The sequence below is a fragment of the Thamnophis elegans genome, chromosome 5 (assembly GCF_009769535.1).
Source record: "Thamnophis elegans isolate rThaEle1 chromosome 5, rThaEle1.pri, whole genome shotgun sequence".
NCBI lineage: Eukaryota > Metazoa > Chordata > Lepidosauria > Squamata > Colubridae > Thamnophis > Thamnophis elegans.
This window is the reverse complement of record NC_045545.1, coordinates 25,217,321-25,240,209: the sequence shown is the minus strand read 5'-3', so window position 1 is coordinate 25,240,209 and position 22,889 is coordinate 25,217,321. Positions and strand designations below refer to the sequence as shown.

The 22,889-nt window shown below is 36.5% G+C and overlaps 1 protein-coding gene across 2 annotated transcripts; it reads right to left on the bottom strand.

Annotated features, from left to right (window-relative positions):
- Positions 1-1,846: 1,846 nt before the first annotated feature.
- Positions 1,847-22,006, bottom strand: SERBP1 (SERPINE1 mRNA binding protein 1). Of its 2 annotated transcripts, none has more exons than XM_032218971.1 (10): positions 21,488-22,006; positions 16,607-16,760; positions 16,210-16,353; positions 15,993-16,088; positions 15,508-15,582; positions 10,985-11,162; positions 8,623-8,670; positions 7,187-7,360; positions 6,326-6,364; positions 1,847-5,723 (listed from the first exon to the last, which is right to left on the bottom strand). In XM_032218971.1, exons 1-10 carry the CDS (start codon positions 21,876-21,878, stop codon positions 5,667-5,669), a joined length of 1,356 nt encoding a protein of 451 aa, XP_032074862.1. In that variant the 5' UTR covers positions 21,879-22,006; the 3' UTR covers positions 1,847-5,666. The 2 variants fall into 2 exon arrangements, with proteins under 2 accessions (XP_032074862.1, XP_032074863.1); XM_032218972.1 differs by having other exon boundaries at positions 15,993-16,064; positions 21,488-22,005.
- Between the last annotated feature and the right edge of the window lie 883 nt (positions 22,007-22,889).

Below are 22,889 nucleotides of genomic sequence, written 5' to 3'. Positions count from 1 at the left end.
AGTCAGCCTCCTGGTTTCCACCCTGTTGCCTTAACCATTATACCAAACCAGCTCTTTGATTGATTGCAAAACATAGTTTGCTTTCACACATGGTTTTAAAGGGGGGGAAAACTTCATTTAGGTATATCAAAGGTGGGTTCCTACCAGTTCGGACTGGTTTGGCCAAACCGGTAACTTGGCAGCCTGGGTCGTTGGAACTGGCAGTAACCCAGGCCTGCCACGCCCCCAAACTGGTTCTTAGCGGCGCCATCTTGTTTTTGCCTTCTGCACAATTTTTGGTGCACTGCATATGCACGCATCAAGCGTGTGGCACATTTCTGAGCAAACCAGTAGAGGCAGCCAGAACCCACCCCTCGGTATAATCTCAATATAATTTTAGTTTTATAGTAATCAGGAAGCAGACCTATGTAGCAAAAATTTTCTACATTTGAAAACTTAGTAATTTTATGAAATTTGTAGAAAATTTCATAAAGCTACAAAGCATACTGACCATTTTTATCAATGTGTTTCAGAAGTTACAATTGTCCATTGCAAAAGAAAGGAGCTGATTTTCCCACGGTCATATGTATATACATTTTAATCACACCTCTTAATTGAAGTATGCTTTTTAAGCAGGTTATATTCTGTGCAATACAATACTTTGGATTTTTCAATAAGCTGGAAACTTGCAGTTGTTTCTATATAAATGCCAGAACCCATACTAGTTCATTTTCTAAAGGTAAAAGCAATATTCAGGTTTTGAAACAGGCAAGTGTTCCCCCAAGGAATATAGTAAAAATGTTTTCTAAAGTACTGCATATGTAGATGTAAAACTCTTCCCAGTACAATTTGTGGGAGATATATTTTACTGCTTATTGTTGTAAAGCTGCAAGTCAAAAGGTTTTTGGAGGATTTCATGCAATTATACATAGTCCACTTTGAGATTAAATCCTGCAAAACACAAGTTTGTCACTCAATGTTCATTCTATTGTAATTTTACTCTATCTTGGATAGTTCCTTGCCCATCTGTGTTAACTACAGAATATATATTTGTAATGTGGATACTACACAGATGTTTTTAGAACCAATTTATTCTAAGGTAACTATATCCTGGACAATATGCAGCTTTCACCCCAATGCACGGAATATAATTTTTAATGGCTAACCAAGGACAAGTGAACGTTGCCAGGTTTTTTTAAATTGTATTTTGTGCAATGGGCATATATGATTTTAAAGAAAATATATGGCTTGTTTCTACTGATACATTTAGTCAATGTAACTATGAAATTCTGTTCGAAGTATATCCTCTTCGTAAAACACAAAATTGGTAGTCATTTCAGAACATCTTGCTGAAATGAAATTCTAAATTGATCCAGGACCGACTGGTTTGGGCAACATACACATACATGGAATAAAACAGAATGGGATAGAAGACAATTGTATATCTGACGATCATTTATATAAATGTTGAAAGTATTAGCCATTTTTCTTGGATGATCAAAATTGTGGTTTTTAGGGGGAAAACTTTGTGAACTTGTGAATCCAGGGCAAGCTGGATGAAACCATCTTTTGCATTTTATGAGGCATTCACAGGAATAAATCTGTGATTAAACTACTATTGATCCATAACATCCAATTCTACAAATGTACCAGAAACAAAAATAATAAAAATAAAATTAAAAAAAGCAAAATAACTTCATTAAAATTAATTCTATCAGTTGGAGGCAGAGTGGTATTTTAAACCAACTTGAAATTGAGCAGTAATCTGAAATAACCTTCTGCATGAACAGAACAGAGCTCATTATAGTTTTGCTACATCTATTAGAAACAGACAAAGCATTCTTCGTTTATTGGGACTTATTCTATGTGGGATTGAAACCTATGTAACAAACCTACCCATTCAAAACAGCTGCACTTTTAAGCATCAGTTAAAATCTCATTAAAATGGGAGTATGTATAGGATCAGATTACAAATTTCATAAAATGCAGGCTGTTCCATTCTCTCAAATATGGAAGATAACAAATACGACATTATCGAAGGACAGATCTGTATATAAGACTAAGTGCACTTCATACAATCAATTGTAATATACAGCACTGTTTAACTGACAAGAAAACATGCACTAGTATTTGCTTTTCAAGATTAAGGCCACAGAATGTCCAGAAATAATTTCTAAAATACAGGGATAATGACCCTTGTAAATATTTGCAAACATTGTTAACCTATTACAGGGGATATGTTCTGAATAATTTAATTCGTGACTCATTCTATCCTATTTCCCCACCACCAACCCAATGGGACCTTACGATTCAATTTTTTTCCTCCACTTCCAAAGCGATTTTTTAAAAAGTAGTTTACTTGCACTCTGCCCGCCTATTTAATTTTTTTCATGTTACGTACAGAAAAGAGCTAAAATATATTTTGAAAAAACTCTTCTCATTTGTCATTCAGAGCATTTAACCTTCAAATAAACAAAATATTAAGAAATTGCAAAATTGAGGCAAGCACTTCAAATATTAAGTTATGAAGTAACTTAATATCAGCACTCTCATATATTCAATGCATCTGAAGCACAGCCAATCTCCCCATCTTCAGATATTTCCTCTGATGCTCCCCATTGCTATTCATAACTCTTTAAACCTCCTCTGAAATTGCAGAGAAGGGTAAAGCAATTGTTTTTTAAGCAATTAATCTACCTTTATGTCAGATGTGGATGAAGACTTTTAGCTCACATTTGTTAAAATATAAGATCACCATATATCCCACCTTCAAAAATAAAAGCATTACATTTCAAATCAAGTTGTCAGGGGTGGGAAGTTCACTATCAGTCCCTAATTTTCTTACCAGTAATTTCGCAGTTAGCAATTTAACTAGTATTATTCATCGAAAGTGGATATGTATCTAAATTTTGAGCACTCAAGACAGCCAAAAGCCTGTCCTGCTTTTTATTAAGTCAACAGGATGGCATGTAAATTTCAGGGCAAAATGTAATCATCCAATCAGATGCAGTATCTGTCCAACAAAATGTATATTCACCATAGACATAGTTTTTTAATGTTTAGGGTTACTTTACAAGGGCTTGTGCTCTCTCATTTTACTCATTTTAACTTTTCTGCCGGTAGTCTGGTACAAGATGAACTTTCATGCTCAAACATTTAATAAATCAATCATAATTAGTATCACATTTTAAAGGAGGCTCGTTCTAAAAAAAGGTGCAATAGCAACACAAACAAGCAAGAGAATAAGAGATACAAACCCCAATCCATTTAATAGCTAATATTAAGTATGCGAGTAGTTATTTGCTAAAGCTATGCTCACAACTGCTAATGGATCCACCACAAGGGGACCATTCCCTGGAAAAGACATGTAGATGGTTTCAGCTAGAAATTAGGCAAGATGCCTGGCACTGAAAACATTTACAATGCCAATTTAATAGCATTTTTGTAAAAGAGCATGAAAATAAACCTTTACTTTGCTAATATGTACCAATATTAATGAAAGCATTTTCACAGCTCAACACAAATTAAGTACACAGCTATTAAAAGCCAGCAAATTTGCCATCTTTAAACAGCATTTCTAAATTTGCTCTATATTACAAGTATACTAGAAGATGAAGATGTCACGTCAAGTACCAAACTGGCATTGCATGGGATATATGGCTGTCCAGAATTAAAGCCTGGAAGTCAAAAAAAGAGTTAGATAGGGAGTATTCACGAACAGTAACATACTATTTAATAAGTATGTTATTTGGACATTAGCATATGTGTGCAGGAAATGGGAATAGTTTTTTTAAGGATAGACAACACGCAGTATCTTCCAAAATAATCTGTGCTATGAGATGCATTTAGATGGGAAACAACCAAGGGACCTAGTAACATATGTAACCTCTTAAGGAATGTGACTACCTCCAAAATTATAATCGGGAAACTAAGAACCAATAAATTGGGGTAGGAAGAAGGGTGAAGGGTATATGTGCTTAAAAATCTTCATTGAAGGCAAATACTGGATTCATTTAAAAATCTGCTTCTCCATCCATACTTCCTGATCACAGTTGAAATTTAAACGCATCAAGAATCCGATTCAATGTAATGTAACCCTTGCTAAATGTTCACAAAAATCATTCAGATAATGCATTACCTCAATACTGTTTATGCTTTAGTTCAATACTTTTTGCCCTCCTTCCATATTTTTTTTAAATGGGGTAATGTTTCCATTTCCTTAAGAAACCCACCAATTGTACTAGATACTCAGCAAAACCTTGAAATAAATGGATATTTCAGTTCTAATCTCCTAACAAGTGTTGTAGACAGAAAGGCAAAGTAGTCCTTTTTTATTATTTGCTCAAGTCCTTTCATGTTTTGAAAGTGGTAACATTCTCTTTCACAGGGATTAAGTTAAAATATTAAGAAAATTCTACAGTGGAAAGGAGAGCTTACAATCACTCCTCACACCAAAAATAAAACATTCACTTCTCAGCTAGGCAAGGCCAAAAGCTGAAGCAATAGAGCAAGATCCACATTTCAATCGGGTGGTAAAGTTTGGCTTATGTCCCACGCAGACCACTGCTGTCCCACTTTCATGGTCTTGGTTTTCCAATTTAAACAAGTCAAATAATCCTTTCCCAAGAAGTATACAGTGCCCTTTGGTTTCTTCTTCAGAATCAGGGTTGCATGCTAGTGGAACAGTGTTTAAATGCGCCCAAGGGGATGCATTTTAATGTAGATTTACAGCACTGCCACACAGTATCAACTGTAGTTTAAACCAACTATATTAAGAAATAAGATACCACTGTGTTCCCAACCTTCCATGTCTTGAAAAAAAGTTGCTCCACTCTACAGAATATTTTTGGTAGCAACAATATTAACAAGTTTAAACAAAGTTTACCAAACAGACAACTAGTTTTCTTGAAGAAAAAGGGTGAATGAGAGGTGCAACATGGATTGTTTTTTAAAAAAATGGCTTAGGCCAATTATCCAACCAGAGCTGCTGGATTCACAAGCAGGTATTGAGAATATAAACCAATGTGCTTTGACTATTTTTCAAGTATCTGATATCAATTTTGTATAAAGATTTTGAATACACAAACTACCAAAGATAGAAGAAAATGGACTTTCCGAGTTTGACTTAAGTATTAAAAACTCAAATACTCCAGAAGTTAGTATTCCACACAGTACTAACAATTTTCCATATTATTTTTATACATATCCCAGCTGACCGTGGACTGAAAACCATCTGCTAAGCAGTATTAAAAGAAATAGTGTGCAAGAGTTAAAATTGTTTGTAGTTTAGGGAAAGCACATCTAACCCTAATTTTTAAAAAATAAAATAAATGAAGTGAAAGCTTTAACTGGTACACACTGTTCACACCTATATTTCAAGTTTGGAAACGCATATTTTCAAGCAGCAATACAAAAAAGTATCCATGAAGAATGCATAATTTCTGAAAAAAATTATGAAAACATCCCTGCTACCATTACATTTCTAAATACAAAACTGACTACCATATTGTTGCTTCTGTGTAGCAAGAGAAGTTCATTTCAAAACAGGTAAAATTCAGTCTTCAGGTGTGAATGGCATGAATGAGAGTCCCCGTTTTAATATCTTAAGTTGTTTTTAGGATCCTTAAGCATGCAAGCCTTGTAGAGAAGGGCCCAACAAGAGGCAGGGTTGGCTTAGGGCATCCAATTTAGGATAAAGCCGGGAAAGCTTCTGGATCATCAACATCAGGAGCAGAAGCACTTGACTGAAATGAAAAAGGAGGTCTGTCATTCTGATCATCAATATAGCACTTTCATTAGTCGTATTATTTAAGACAGCTGTATACAACAAATGAACATAAAGTTGTAAAGTTACACAAGTACTAGTCTTGGTCATATTTGCTGTGTAAGTCAACTACTTATTAATATAGTCCCCTTTTAGTAATGATGTCTGCTCTATAAAATATCCTTTTTATGGGAGAAATTATCCGGTACCCATTTTGCTATCGCGAAAAGTTGCAAGGATTAACAAATAAGGTACTATAAATGTGTATGAAATTATCAGTGTGAATGACATACATAAAGAAAACGTTTTCTTGACCCTCAAAGTAATAGAGACCATTAATGAAGGTGAAGGGGCAGGAGACAGAAAAGAACTTAACTAAAACCTTGACACTTAACATTACAAGGTGGAGTGACACATACTTCAACTCTGAGTGGAAATTAGTCACAAGGGCTAATAAAAGAATCCTAGGCAAAATATTTCTAAAGTCAGAGGAGCAGAGACACACGTGAGGGAAGGAAATCTAGGAAGAACACTAGCTTTAGCATTATTGTACTCAGGTTATAAAACTATCAAGCCACTAACCTGGTTGGGTGTGTGGATCACATCAAACTCTTTAACCAACTAAAAGAGAACAAGCAAAAATATTTATTGAGCATTCTTCTATTAGTACATATCTTGAAGTGAAACTATTAAACTATTGTTTGTTGATGAAATCAGAGCAATTGGCACTTTTTCAGGCAGTGCACATATGCCATCCCCCAATTCTCAAATTGCTCTGAATAGCTCGAGGAAATTCTGGTGCAGATTTGGAAACCAAACCCAAGAAGAAACAAACAGAAAAATGCATCAAATATGCATTCCTGCTTGGGATATACAAATTTGGAATTAAGACACTTTATTGTTAACTGGGATAACATTTTTTAAAATTTCAAAGTATGCAAAACAGAATGGAACTAAGAAATTAATTTCATGAACAGGAAACTTTATATTTGAAAGAAAGCACTAGTTATCTGTAATTCTGAGTTCATGTAATACATATTGTGGAAATATCAAAAATTGAGTGAAACAGCTTTAGTGCATGTAAAAGAGCTTAACTTCTCCCCCTTGCTACAATTTGGAAGGAAGGGGAAGGAGAGTTGGCTGCAACTTAAGTGGAAAAGAAATGATTAACTCCTCTAGCACTTAAGAAGTTATCTAGTTCTCACACCCTATTCCAATCATTTAAGTGAAACTGAGGAAAAGCTAATGTATTTGACATTTCAGCCATAAAACTATCACATAAACATCTTCCCTAAAGTAACTTCTTACTGTTTCAGATATAACTTTATTTTTATAAAGTTGTGCAGGCTAGGCTTGCAATGTTGTGCACCATTTCTAGAAGCCACTCAGTTCCATAAAACATTTGCCATGTTGACATTTCATTTGCATAAAATCAGTTATTACCTTGTCAGTTCTGCTTCCACGGTTAGCCCTTCCCCCACGCCCACGACCGCCTCTTCCACCTCTACCACCACGCCCAGGACGACCAAGATCCCCAAAATTGATCTCCAGTTGGGACGTGATATCATTTGCTGGCTTGCGGAAATGGTGATCCATTACAGAGTCCTCAGCATGAGCCTATAATGAAATCAAGTAATTCAGGTTTAACTGGTATGCCTTAAAATTTATTTTCATTCAAAAAACAGACAATTATATAGCACTGTATCCATATTACTTAAACTAGTAGGTTGCAAATCAGGCAAATCAATATTAGAATGGAATGAGGAACAACATTTGAATATTGTCAAATGTGTGTCAAAACTGCATTTTTAACAGGTGAAGTTATGGAACCCTAGAATTATTATACTCTCTGAAACATTATGCCACGACTCCAGCTAAAAGCTCTGGATTTGCAAAGAAGATTTAATTATCTAGATACAAAGAACGCAAATCAAAAACACAAAAAAACTCAACACTTGATTAAAAATTGCCCTATCTTCTATAGATCAAACATAGTTAAAAGAAAATGCCATATCTCAATATCAACTGATAGCAAGTATACATTATATTTTAAATAGATAACTTTACAGAAACCATCTTGTCCATACTTCTGGACAAAATCCCACTCAAGCCCACTGTGATGAAACTGCTGCAAACCATATTTATAAATTGGATTTATATCATATTCCTGTAAGAACTATAAGAGACTGTTATCCTCAATTACTATTGCACAGTAATAGTAATCCTAAAGCTCTTCACAGAGCCCCATTCCCTCGTCATTACTTATAGAGTAATTTGTCTTACTGCAACTGAATAATTAGTAAGATCAACTGAAAGATACATAATATACAAGCAAACCATAACCAAGAAAATTATACAGTCAGTTAAAATCCACATTAAATGAACTTGAAGAATACTATTCTATGAATGGGAGAACTGACCTGCACAAAGTCTGCCAATATGCACTGGGCTGAAATGGTTTCAGCTACATAAGCCACAACAAACTACTTGAACAGGAGTAGCAGATGGTGTGACAATGTTACAGTACTATTCCTTAACAGCTGACAGTGAATACCACTAATAATGAAAAAGGAACACAGATCAACTGAATACTGAATCCCTTCAAAACTTTTCTTCAGGAAAAAAAATCAGACAATCAGAGTACAGCCATGGATATTTACAGTCATGATAAATAATAAGAAACTAAAATTACTTGAACTCGTGGGCAAGCAGGCTGGCACACAAAGGAGCAAATGCTGTTTGGTCAGCAACCAAACTGGTTACAAAAAAAAGTATTAATGAATTCATCAACAGCTTTCAATGGTTTTCTTTAAAAAAATATCTTCAAATTTGAACTTGTAGAGTTTCTTATTCATTAGGTAAAGATAAACCATAAGTACCTCATTGGGTTCCAGCTGACTCCCCTGCATTTCTGACATCCCCTTTGTCTGAAGTAAGTTGTATGTCAATGGGCAAGGAATAAAAACAAAAGAAAGATAATGAGACTCCCATATGTGTATACATAATTCTACAATTACCGTATTTTTCAGAGTATAAGACGCACCTTTTTGCCTCAAAAAGAGGCTGAAAATCTGGGTGCGTCTTATACATCAAATACAGCATTTTTTGCCTCCCGAAGCCCCACCCCTTCATCAAAATGGCCGTGCATAGCTTGTAGGAGGCTTTTAGAGAGCTCCTGGGGACTGGTGAGGGCAGAAATGAGGAAAAAGAAATGGGCTGTTTTTTGCTCAAATTTGCCCCCCGCAGCACTCATGCCTTTTGGGGGGGGGGGGAAACAGGCTCCTTTTTGCAAAAAATGGGCCATTTTGGGGAGGTTTGCAGAGTGCAAAAACTTTTTTTTAAAATTTGCCTCTTAAAACCTTGGTGTGTGTCTTATACTCCAAAAATATGGTAAGCAGGCAAAACTGTAGGATGCAAGATACAGGTAGTTCTCAACTTACAACCATAATTAAGCCCAACATTTCTGTTGCTAAGCAAGAGTTAAGTGAGTTTTCCCATTTTACCTTTCTTGCCATCGTCGTCAAGTGAATCACTGCAGTTATTAAGCCAGTGACATGGTTGTTTTGTGAATCTGGCTTCCCAATACTTTCGGAAGGTCACAAAAGGGGATCACATGACCACAGAACATTGCAACTGTTATAAACAGATGTCAGTTGCCAAGTGTCTGAATTTTGATCACATGGCTATTGGCATCCTGCAAAGGTCATAACTGTGAAAAACGGTCACAAGTCCTTTTATCAGTGTCATTGTAACTTCAAATGGTCACTAAACGAATGGTTGTAAGTCGAAGACTACCTATTTTTAAGCATACATCGAGAAAAATCCAAAACCAGAACAAGTAAAGAGGATGTTATGGGATTAGGATTCAAGCCAGTGTGTTTAATAAAATTAATACACATAAGCTTAAGCATCAAGATCACTTTTAAGAGAAAAAAAGTCACATCAAGGTAGGTGTGTTAAAAGGAAGTGCTGAACTCTAAAATACAACTTTAGATCACAATTCACATTGCTCTCATCTATAAATTATCCCTAGTAAAAAGAATGGAGCTCATGTCTTTAAAAAAACAAAGAATCAACTTTGCTACTAAGAAACAGGAGCAAAGAAAAATAAATAAAACAAATAGCTTGATAGCAACATCTCCAATAAACATACAGGTAGAGCTCAACTAATGACAAAATTGAGCTCAAAATTTGTTATGCAAATTTATTCTTATGTCAGTTTTGCCCCATTTTACATTTCTTACCACAGTTGTTAAGTGAATCACTGCAGTTGTTAATTAGTAATGTGGTTATTAAATGAATCTGGCTTCTCTACTGACTTTGGTTATCAGAAGGTTGTAAAAGAGGATCACATGACTCAGAACACTGCAACCATCAAAAATACATGCCAGTTGCCAATAGTACATATTTTGATCATGTGATCATGGGGATGCTGCAATGGTCATAGGTATAAAAAACAATCATCAGTCCTTTTTTCCCACGCTGCTGTAACTTTGAATGCTGATTAAACAAATGCCTATAAGTCAAGGACTACTTGTAACTCTCCATAAAAATGACAAGTAAGCAAAGCAGATTCACAATATTACTTTGGACAGAAAGCTATCACAGTTAAGTAAGATGCAGAGTGCAGTTAAATGGTCTTAAATTTTACAGTTTACTTTTCATGGAAATGTTTATACAATGGAATATTAGATGTCTAAATAATTATTCAGTAAAACACTCTTCCTGTAAATTGTTCTAGCATGTTATGATTTACATGCATAACCCACATCCCACTAGCCAACTGAATTTAAAAAAAACTGGAATGTATTCTCCACCTCCACCAGGCAAATATAATTTTTAGGGGCTGAAAGCCCCCCTTAACCCTGCATAGGAAAAACAGGTATTGATAAACAAAAATGTGAAATTGAGACAAAAGTTAACACCGATTTCATTTACATTTAATGTTGCATTCTCTAGTCTTTTTTCCCTTCCTGCCATATTATAAGCTAATATTAGGTGATTTTTAAAAGAAAGTCTTTGAGGGCCAAACACAAGGCTAAACACTGGAATATCACAATCCAAGATTTTGCTCATTGTGTTTTTAAATTTTTCAATTGTGTTTAAAAGTAAAATTGGCAATGCTTAGTTAACCAAATACCTGCTTGTTTCTGAAATCTGATTTAATAAACACATGGTTACACTGTTGTAAACCAATTACTCTTATATATATAAATGAACAATAAAGTAAGTTGTACGTACCTCCTCACTCTTTGACTTGTGCAGAACAAAGCCTTTTTTCCATTGTCCATCAGCACCTTCATTTGGTTTACGGATGTTGAATTCGACTTTTGCGCGATCCTTATTCTGAATAGCTTTCCATTCATCAAGAGTCATTTCTTTAGGGCCTTCTTCCTTAACTTCTTCTACTTCATTTTCCCTACGATAAATATGAATGTCAAACACTTAATAAACAAACACACACAAACACACTCTTTCCAAGAAATGAAATCTAAATACAAGGGAAAAAACCCTAGAAAAACACCTAAAACAGCACATAGTCTAAATATATTTACCACGAAATTTTATTCTGATGATAAAATGTTACTATTATTGTATTTCAATTTTATTATCAGCTGTACCTTTCAAGTTCAAAAACAATGGTTGATACTATGGAGACTTTGGTGTTGTCTGAGTTTGGTTTTTTGCTTGCAAACATTTCATTATCCAACTAGTGCATTGAGTTTAGTCAGGTGATGAAATGTCTGCAAGCAAGCAAACAACCAAGCTTAGAGAGTATCAAGAACTCCACAGTTCAATCCTGAGCTACAGATTTCTCTTCTACTGTAATGCTTAGTATATATCATCCTGATTTACTCATTAAAGGTAAACACAGTGTTGGCCATTAGCTACAAATTAGGAAAAGTTCCATACTATTAAAATAAAAATTGAATAACTGTCCAAAGTAATTCTTAACTTCCATTTACAGCCCAGAAATGATTATTTTTTTGAAGTAAAAATATATTTTATCCACTTTCCCAACAAATTCTTCCCATTTTATACGCGCTAATTTCTGCTCTATGCCCTTGAAACAGAGTATTCACTAAATCATACAGCAATTACTAGCCTTTTGACTGAAATAGTTATTACACTGTATCTACTATAAGCCATACTCAGGATAGGCATATCATGATTCTGATTCACTAAGATCTTTTTAAAAGAATATTCTGAATTGCAATACTTAGCCCACTGAATTAAACTACTTTTATACAAGATTATAATTTCAAGTTGCCTTTTTAGCTACAATTTTATTTTTCAGTTAAATTACTGAGACAATTAATCCTATGAAACAGGAAAAGGCTCCAGTCCAAGTATTTAGCCTATGAGTAATATAAGCCACAGAGTTAGTTCCTTAATACAGGTGGTCCTCAGTTAATATTCAATGACTATTCAAACTTGTCATGGTGCTAAACTAGTAATACTTATGATTGGTCCTCTGAGTTCCATCTATTGAGGCATCCACACTGCAATGTAATCACAATCTGGGTGCCAAGCTCATAATTATAATGTTATAGCATCTGAGCAACAGATGGTTGCCATTTGTGATCTTCTTTCCCATTTCCCAACAATCAAAGTAATGGGCAGACTGGTCGTAAATGGTGACATGTGTTGTCCTTGCTTAGCAATGTGTTATTTGCTTTACCAATGGCAATCAGAAATGACAGAATTGCACCATTCCACTGTTAATAGAAACCCTGGATTGTAGAAATTAAAACCAAATTAAAATTGCTGAGAAAAACATCAACCTTCCTAGGCCAATCATCAACCAATCAATAATAGATTGAAATATCTGTGAAATAGAGCTGTCTGCTACTTTGGCAAAACCAGATTGCGCACTGGATTGCTGAACCTTTAATACTTGGTCAATATTGGAGAGGACCCCAATATTTGGAAAAAATGGAACTTTAACAAAGGCAACAGTGTGCACTTACTAGAATTCACAGAAGCCAACACTAAAATACAATTCTGACAAAGAGTACCTACCTCATGACTTATGAGACTCAAAAGCCACTAAATAACAAAATCTGGCAGATTATAACATTTGTTATCCAATTCCTTGATATTTAATATATACAATATATAAATGTACACACACAGAGACACACGAACAGTGAACCTGACATATTCATTGCAGACAATACTACCTTCAACTGTCTATCCCACACAATCTGATTTTGTAAAAGGTTGCTAAGCATCTAATACTAGATTACTATTTTAAGAAATTGCAATTTGGAATGCCCAAAACTATTAATTGGCAAGAAAGTTAATTAAAACATATTATTTCACAATTTTACAGCATATAAATTCCTGATTATAATCAAACTGAATTAGACTATGGATGACTTGATATTACGCTATTTTTTCAAATAAACAATTAAATAGTATCAGTATGATAACCCAAATTATTTGCAAGGATTATGAAATAAACATCATGGAATACGTATGTTATCACACCTATATTATTTAAGGCAGCATTTTGCAGATTATGTATGCTTCTTATACAATGATGCCAATTTAACAAAAAGCTTTATTGTTTTAAAAGGCTGGGCATAAACCTGTGTTTAAAACAGGTGGCACTCAAAGGAAATAACCTTAACTTTCATCTTAATTCAGTATCTATAAATCTTATTAATCTTAAAAATTTAAAGATAAAATGTAATTTTGAATTATATACCAAAAAGTGGGAATCAATCACCATGACTTATTGGGGGGGAGGGGGGAGGACATACAAGATAATTATTTTAATATTGGAAAGGCAGTGTACCTATAGTATTGAACAAAAACATGTTAACTTTCTGATGTACTATCTCCATACTAATGTGTAGTAAAGATTCATTACTCTATTTTTATTCTATTTTGTGATCAGGTTTTCATGATATATGTAAATATCAGATGATTTCATATATGTAAATATGTTCTGCATCTTCTTTCTGTTTTTTTCCATGTATTAAAGCAATAAAAAGGCACTAATATTGCTTTTGGTAGAGCATTTTGTGATCTGTACTTACATCTCCATTAATAATAGAGATACTCTAAACCAGGGATCTCCAAACTAGGTAGCTTTAAGTCTGGTGGACTTCAACTCCCAGAATTCCCCAGCCAGCAAAGCTGGCTCAGGAATTCTGGGAGTTGAAATCTGCCAGACTTAAAGGTGCCAAGGTTGGAGACCACTGCTCTAAAAAGCAAGACTATGCACAATGGTAGCTAGGCTACGTTTTAAATGCATCTTCAATTACATACAATCTCACAAGCCTTTTCAAAAATACTAATTTCTAATTTCTCAGAAGACTTCATTCAAAACTACAGATAGTATTGACTTATTACAGCAATTAAGATCAAAATTTCTGTCACTAAATGAGGAGATAGTAAAGCATAATGCATTATTTAGCAACAGCAATCACCCTATGGTCCCTCTTGTTAACCAGCAGCCAAAGTAGTTTCCTGCCAGTTTCCCATAACCAAAATAAATGAGGAAGCCTGAAGAAAATCTCAGTCCAGCAAGAGGATAAGTGGCTGTTGCTGGGCAGGGGAGAAGAGGAGAGGGTGCAGGAGAGGCATGATATAGGCTGGGGAGATGAGTACAGAGAGGATGGGAAAAGATCCAAGGTGGGAAGATTTACTCCTGCAACCTAGCAGCTTCCCTGCTGGCTTCCCCATTTTCTTTCTGGATAAACTAGTTGTAAATGGTGATCACATGGTCGTAAGCCTGAACTGGTTGCCAAGTGTACAAATCATGATCATGTGACCACAAGGACCAGTTATAAGCATGTACACACACACACACACACAAAAACAAACAAACAGCCTGTTTAGACTGATGGCAACATTATTTTGTTGCCACCAGCAACAAAAGGACCCAGATTGTTGATGGCAATATGCGTGACTCTATAAACCGCTTAGAGTGGGCACTGTAAAGCACTGTGAAGCGGTATATAAGTCTAAGTGCTATTGCTATTTTTTCCCTCTTCAGCCACTTCGAAATGCATTTTCAACCTCTTTTTCCTTGATTCTTCATGTATATGAAGAATATCCGTGTACAGCAATATACAGAATATACAGTAATATCCGTGCTTTAATACCAGAAGCTTAGGGAAACTTTTTACTGCTTACTTAGAAATGGAGAGTTCTGTTTTGTTTGCTGCCATATGGGATGGTCATTCCTGAAATAGATCCGTATCCTAACTGAGGATTCTATTTTTTTTATTTCAACATAAATGTCAAAAGCACTATATAAGTATATAAAACAGGTGGTCTCTGTTTTATAATTACTTATTCAATAACCTTTAGTAGTTATAATGGTGCTGAATGAGGGGAACTTTAAAGTGATCCTCAGTTATGGCTCTTGCAACTGGTCTGCACAGCATCCTACCATCCACATGATCACCATTTGCAATCTTCAATGCTGGCTTTCTATCAACTAAAATCAAAAGCTATATCCACACAATCTTGCAAGTCTAAAGGTACAAACTTCCCACTGCCATCTTTAACTTTTAATCACCATCTGATCAATTAGGTCAGACAGTTCCAAAGTTTCTTCCTCTGACTATTAAGCCATTTGGGGTGGGGGATTGTCCCCCCTTCTCTTGTCTGATTATTTTTTAGGCAGCATCTCTTTCCCCAAGGTCATTCATGCATTCCAATGCATCATGTCAGCACAATGACATCATCACCAACTTAATTTTGTATCAGTGATTAAAAAAAACACCCAACAATTTAATATTTACTTGTTTTCCGAGTCAGCAGGGGGATGTTCCTCTCCTTCTGGTGTTTCCTCTGTTGCATGTGATTGATCCAAGTCACTGTAGAGTTTCAAATAAAATTTTTTTTTTTCCCAATTAGCACTTCTAACATACTTGCCAACACAAAGTTTAAATTTATGAAAAATTGTAAGGTCCTTCTCAATGTTTCAATTTTTCCCAAATATATTTATTTGCTTTCTAAAAATATATGCTCTAATAAAATACAGGTGATATGATGAAATTTAAGACACACACATTTGGCAGAAGCCTCAAAATGGTAAGACTGAAAAACAATATTATTCTACTGCATAATATTCTGTTTTCAAAAAGATTTATGCTCCTTTCATCATGACTACTGCTTTCTAGCTGAGGATGCTGAACATTAAACATAATTTCTGCATTTTCATCATGTCATCATAAACTCATAATTTATATTTATTCTATATATAAGCTTAAAACAAAATACTAACGTCATTTCATCTTTGACAGTTCCCCAGTTGTGTGATCCACTCCCGCCACGCTTGTCTTCGTGTTTTAGACCACTGAAATGTGAATGTGAAAGAGAACTAACAAAACTGAGTTAACACAATAGTGCTGGGATACAGAAATTCAAAGGAAAATTTGTAAAATGTTATAATAGAATCCAATATATTTTTAAAGAGAAGCTACTGAGTTTTTAAGACTTACGATCTGTCGCTTCCACTATGCCTATCAAATTCACGTTTGCCTCTAGAGTCAAAGCCATCTCCTCTGCCCATTCCACGTCCTCTTCCACCACGACCACCTCTTCCAAGACCACCACGGCCACGCATAGGACGATCAATAATAGGTCTATGGTAAACAAAAATAGAATAGAGTCTATATTAAGCCCCATAAAACTGTTAATACGCTTTAAAAATATTGCCACAGTCTATTTGAAATTAAGTGACTCACAATATTTTAATTAAAATGTATGAAGAAACCTGTTTTTCTAAAAGCAAATATTCTGCGCTTCCTAATTAACTTACTTTGGATTACATTCATCAACAGGTCAATTTGTTGATTATCCTAGCGCACAATCATCCAAACAATGTACAATCCTTACTTATCAACAGAAAATTCTCCTCCTTCACCCTTTTCTTCAGCAGGTTTGTCAAATCGTCGTTCACGAGGAGGCCGTCTCTCCTGCCTCCTCTCAATAGGCTTGCCCTCTCCCTGAGGCTGTTGCTGATCAGGCCTTCTGCCAATTCGTCTTATCCCTAAAATAGAAGGGAATCTGCATCAGTAAATTATTTACTGATCTCCACCAAGCAACTGGTATTCTTTCATACATAGGTATTATCAATATGTAATAAACAATAGTTTTCTACTGATAGAAGACTATATTATATAGCTACCTTTGCTAGCAGTTCTTACAGTTATTATCTTATAGAACAGTGGTCAAACTAGCTCTACAGGTATTTATAATCCTCCAAGCTATAAACTGGAAAAGCTAAAATTAAGTTCATATACATCTGAAACAATAATTAAATATTCATTCTCCTCTTTCCATTAAATAAAATTCACAACTAATATTCTTTAGTGAAACAATCAAGTTATTTGTTTCCCTAACTGCAGTCTTGCATATTGGAATAGATTGCAAAAGATTTATTTTGGGATAGAAAATCAGTCTAATATTTGAGCCATTCCAGGATATTTTCTCTTTAAGAAAAAAGTGAAATTTAATTAAGTTAATCTGATGAATAATTTATATTTCAGAAACCTTTATAGAATATGGTGAATCAGTTGCAATTAGAAAATGGGACAGCCACCATTTTTCTTACAATACTTGAATACTTATCAAGTTCATTGCAGAAAGTAATGTTCGCCTAAAGAGTGATAAGAAGCTGGAAATGTAACTTTCTAGAAATAATTATCTCAGTAGTAATGCACTAATCTGCTATAGTAATCCTCTCCCAACATGCAACACTTCTGCAACTGAAAGTACTAGGTCTCAACATGCAATATACTCTATTCCCTCTGCCTGGAAGCTGTCCCAGTGCCAATAATTCCACCACACTGCTTGAAACCAATTGGCTAAGTAATAGTGCCAAAGTTTCATTCAAACAAAGAAATAGAAATAATGTTTATATTAAAAGTTGGCTCTTCCTCATCTTGAGAACAATAGTGGCTTCAAATAATATTATCATTGGCAAAAATATGGGCTATAAATCTATCCATATATTAATTGGATTCAAAAGTTCTGCTGAATGCTAAACCACAATGTACACACACACACACATATATCATGTATATCACGATATAAAACAATTCAAAGTTGCTAGAAGGAGAAAAAGGAATCTCAGTAAAATATTGCTTATGAAAACTATTAGCCATACCTAATACTCACAGGCACAGGCTGAACAGAATGTGTTGAAAGAGAAATGTCCAAGAGTCCCAGAATCCCACAACAGGCTATCATCAATTCATCAATGACTCTCTTTTGATTTGGTGAGTATGCATTTCATACCAAGCCAAGTCCTGAAGCTACATACTATTACCTCTGATTAAAGGGCGCCAGTAAATACTTGACACTGAATTTCACACCTATCCGGGCACCAATATGTGGGAACACATCCCTTGGCTTTCCCCTCACTTTTAATCAGGTCAAGTTTACTTTTCTCTTGTCACTTTGAATTTACAGAAACTGGAAAGCATTTCTTAGTTCCCCTTGCCAAGGCATACTAGCTTTCTGAAGGACGATGGTGCCTTTTTGCTTTACTTCCTGATCATGTTTTAGACAGAACTTATGTCTTATTTCAGATGGATTAAAATGCAATTAACTTAGTCTGGATCCAGCAAGTCAATAACTTTCACTGCTGCAACTCTTGTTCAAAATAAAAGCAAAATTATTTTTGACTTTGCTATTATTAGTGGTGTTATATATATTGCATATCTGTCAGTAATAAAGAAATTCTATTGGATGGTATTAATGAGCACATTTTACATTTAATGAAGAACAGCTATTAGACATTCATAACTGCATAATGCACATCCAATCATATGTAACAGCTACCTCAAAATCTGTGGTATACACTAATCTTTTTCAATAATGTTCAGAACAATCCCAGTCATTGGATAAAAATGCACAGGTGAAATAAACTTTATATAAATAAACATCTCTCTTTCAAGTGCCTAAATTATAGTTACACTGTGATTCAATTAGAATAGCTTGTCTGATGAACAATCTTATTGAATTTTTAGCAAGCCATAAAAGGTTATTGAACATATGTTACATTGACTGGATTTGATGTTTCTAAGCAGAAGCTACTTACTCTATTACAAGTATTATTAATATTGTACTCTTTTCCATAATGCCTAGAAATTATGCTGTAATTGTCATACTACAGAAATATACGCAAAGTATCTGTATATAACCTTAAATACATCAATATTCATCAAGGGGAATTTACAACATATTGTAAAAGTAAGATTTATTTTCCTACATTCATCCATTGCCATCTCTTCTATTAAAGTTACCATATAATTTAACATTTAAGCCTCTCCTTTGCCTTCTCGACCATTTGAAGAGATGCCTATAAGATTTATACAAAGAAAAAAACTACTTTTAAACAAATATTTTGTGAAATTATTTAGGGGCTATTTATATTTCACTGAAATGCACAAGGATTGTCCCCATTATGTATACTTTTATCTAATAAAGACAGTTTTTGTAACATAATCCTTTTACGATAGTTACGGTCAATAAAAATGGATTGCCATAAAATGTGTTTCTATCAGATTCTCATATGTGGAAATAGGCAAAGCTTTGAAAAAACATATCATAATCCAAACTTAAAAACAAGTATGATTCAAGCAGGTCACTCTAGAAGTTTATGTAGACTGACCTGAAATTCTCCAAAAATAGACATCTCCATAAGTGTACGAAATTTGCATAAAAATCTAGATTAAATTACAAATGTAATTTTATTTCTTCAAATTACAAAGCAGAAACTCCAAGCAAGGTTGAATCAAGGCAATTACAAAAGTACTAATGTTGAACTGCCATATTGTTGCAAAAAGTTATCAACCTAACTTTTCGACATTGTCTTACTCATGAAAATTTTCACATGGTAGATAGAATGTACAGCTATCCAATATCAGCTGCAAAACTCCCGACAAGTCAGTAGATGGCAATAAAGGTATGCTGCTAACGAAGCATTTTGTAACTATCTCTGTCTTGTAGCCTTTACTTCATAGCCCCCAATTTCAAATACTATCAGAGAACTACAACAAAATTTGCTTCTGGGAATTTCTATAAGCATTGAACTACATCAATACCCAGGGTTAAAGTTTAAAACATCACAAATCTTGATTTAATATTTTAATAACTGTCTTATTCAAGAAGAGCATTTTTACCATTTGAATATTTAAATATTTCTCTCGAATATACAAAACTGTTAAATAAATTTAAGAACAATCTATTTCAATTACTAATCCCATAATCACCTCCTACTCCTATTGCCTGTACTAATTTAACTTTCTCTTCTGCAAGTGCCACTGGTGTTTGGCTGCTGATCACAATTGTGCTCCATTACACAGGACACTTGACTGATAGCTTTCAAATAATCTTTAAGATTATTTAACATATACTATAAGCAAAAACATTTTTGTAATCAAGATAGATTTAAAGCAATCAAGTTACATACATTTTCTTCCCATTATTATATGGTGTAGCATGGCGCCATTAAAAATATTACCATGCTTTCAGTCTCCTGCTTGAGTTAATAGAAAATAAGGCTAAAATCATATAAGTAGTACTATTTAATTAATACCCTCAAAGAGCACCTTTTATTTCCTTTAAAGTTTTTTATTCAGTCCAAAGCTCAGTGAATTTAACACTTTTAGCTCATTTTATTTTATTTACATACTGTTGCAAAATGTTTAAACAATGGTCCACAGATCCTGCCTTTCACCTTAAAAATAAGCCCCAATTCTAGGATACATTCAAATCAATACAGTAAGGCAAAACAGTTTGGATCAGCTTTCACGGGAGGGGGAAACAAAAAAAACAAAACCCACCAACGTGGGCAAAACATTTTTTTAAAACAAGTTAACAGTCCGGAATCCAAGGTAGTCAGTCATTTCACCTCCACAGTGCCATTTTGTCTATTCGTTCGGCCCTGAAGTAGGCGGGCAGCAGGCAAGCGAAGCAGCAACACGCGGGATATGCACGTGGCCCAGGTACAAATGGACTCAACTTCGTTCCTCCCAAACCCCCGCGTGGTCCAGGCGGGCTACTACCGCCTCCTCCGCCGATTCTTCTTCTTCTACGCGGGCAAACCGGTGGGATTGCTACACTTTGCAAAGGCCAGAATCGCCCTCCGCTTTCTCAAGCATTCCAAGATTGGGAAGTTTTTCCCTCTCCCTTCGAGCTCCCCCACACCCCACTCCACGCTCACCTTTGCAAAGTCTTGCCGGGGCCATTCCACCCACCCACCCTTCCCGCGAGGAGAAAACCCCCGGCCTCAGATCGGCGCCCGCCCGCCTTTCGGAAACGTTTCTGCATCCATTCGCCCCCCCCATCCCTCCCCCCCACACACACAGCGCGAGTAGAGAACGTGGAGGAGGGGTCGCCTCACGAGCTCGGTTCGACTTTCCCACGACGGCCCGGTCAACACGAGAAAGCGGGCCATTCAGGACAGGGTGGAGCTCGGAGCAGGCAAGGCAGCCCCGCCATGCCCTCCACGTGAGGGAGACGGGCAGGGCTCTCCGCCTCCTCCTGGAAGGCTGCATTTGGGCCAAGCAAGCGGGAAAAAAGGGGAAGGGGGTCCCGCTCTGGCACCACGTGCTAGGTGGAATTGGAGGGGGGAGACCCGCTACTGACGGGGGGGCGATTTCTCTCCGCCCGTCCAGATAGGGAAACACTGACCTTGTGGGGAGCCCTACTCGCCTCCCGCCGCCGCCTCTTCCACCCGCAGAAGAGAGGAGCGGCCCCGCCACTCACCTTCCTTCCTGAGAGGCGCGGAGCCAGGCTGCCCGCCTCCATCCTCTCTCCGGTCCCCGGCGCCTCCAGGCCCAGTCGAGGAGGCGAAGGGCGGCAACGGGTTCTTGCGCTCCTTCTGAGATTCCCTGCGCAGCTGCTTGGCCGCGCTGCCGCTCCCTCCGCCGGAACCGACCTGGCTCGAACCGCCGCCCGAGGATGAATTGGTTTGGGCCGCCTGCCCGCCTCCGCCGCCGCGGCTGCCTTGGTGGCCGCCGCCGCCCCCACCGGTGCTCTCTTTCTTGCGGCTCTCGGCCGCCTGGATCACCTCGAAGGGGTCGGATTCGTCGTCCAAGAGCTGGTCAAAGCGGTTGGTGACGACGCAACCGAAGCCTTCCTGCAGGTGTCCGGGCATGATGGACCCCTTTGGGTGGGATCCTCCTCCGATGCTGCCCAGGCCCCGGCCCACCCCCTACGTGCTTCTCTGCTGCCCACACAAGATGGCCGGCCCCCACAGAAACTCGCTTCTCTTCCGGCGAAAGCGACATCCGGGAAACAGAACTAGACACCGCCAGCTCCTCGCAGAGGACCTTGGGAACTGAAGCTGAGCTCCCCGCCTGTAAGGAAAACCGGTCCTTGGCAAAAAGAAAGACCACAATTCCCAGCAGGCATCACGAAGCAGAGAAATAAGGCGGTGAAGTCTGTCTCAAGGCAATCTCTTCCCTCAGAATGTGTTCAGCGAAACAGTCCTCCCCCCTCACTTGAGAAGATATGGGATTCATTTCCCTCCTTTCCCCCTTGAAGTGCATTGTCTTAAATGAAACAAAGTAAAAGATGCGGTTTGCTGAAAACCTTGAAAGGTCAACAATACAAGGCTTACACTAATGCATGACTGATTGAATTAACCCAATTACATGGGTTTGAGCAACCCTCTGAGCCTAAAAGGAACCGTAATGGCTATATCTAAATTACAACCCTCAGTCACAAACGAGCCACTTATATTTTAGTTTAAGGTGTGAATTCTGCTCAGTTCGTTTAACAATATACTTGTGTAATCATATTACACATGATTTTGCTATGGGTATACAAGACATCTTCTGCACTCAGAGCTCTAAATACATATATTACCAATTTTTCAGAATGAACTTTATACAGAACAAGTAGAGAAGGAAAATGTTCCTTTCTCTAGCTCTGTACACTGGCTTTTCTGTTTTTTGACGTGTAAAACTAGCATAATGAAACTGCAAGTTTGCCATACAATTGCAAATGTGTGTATGATTCTACTGTAGCTAATAGCTTCATATTATTAAATTATGCTGTGCGCTGACAGACAGGACAGTTGTAGTGCCTCATCTTCTTTCAGTACATTCTTGTCTCCAGAAGATCTTAGACCTGCAACCATTTTGAAGTTCCACAATATAGTTAG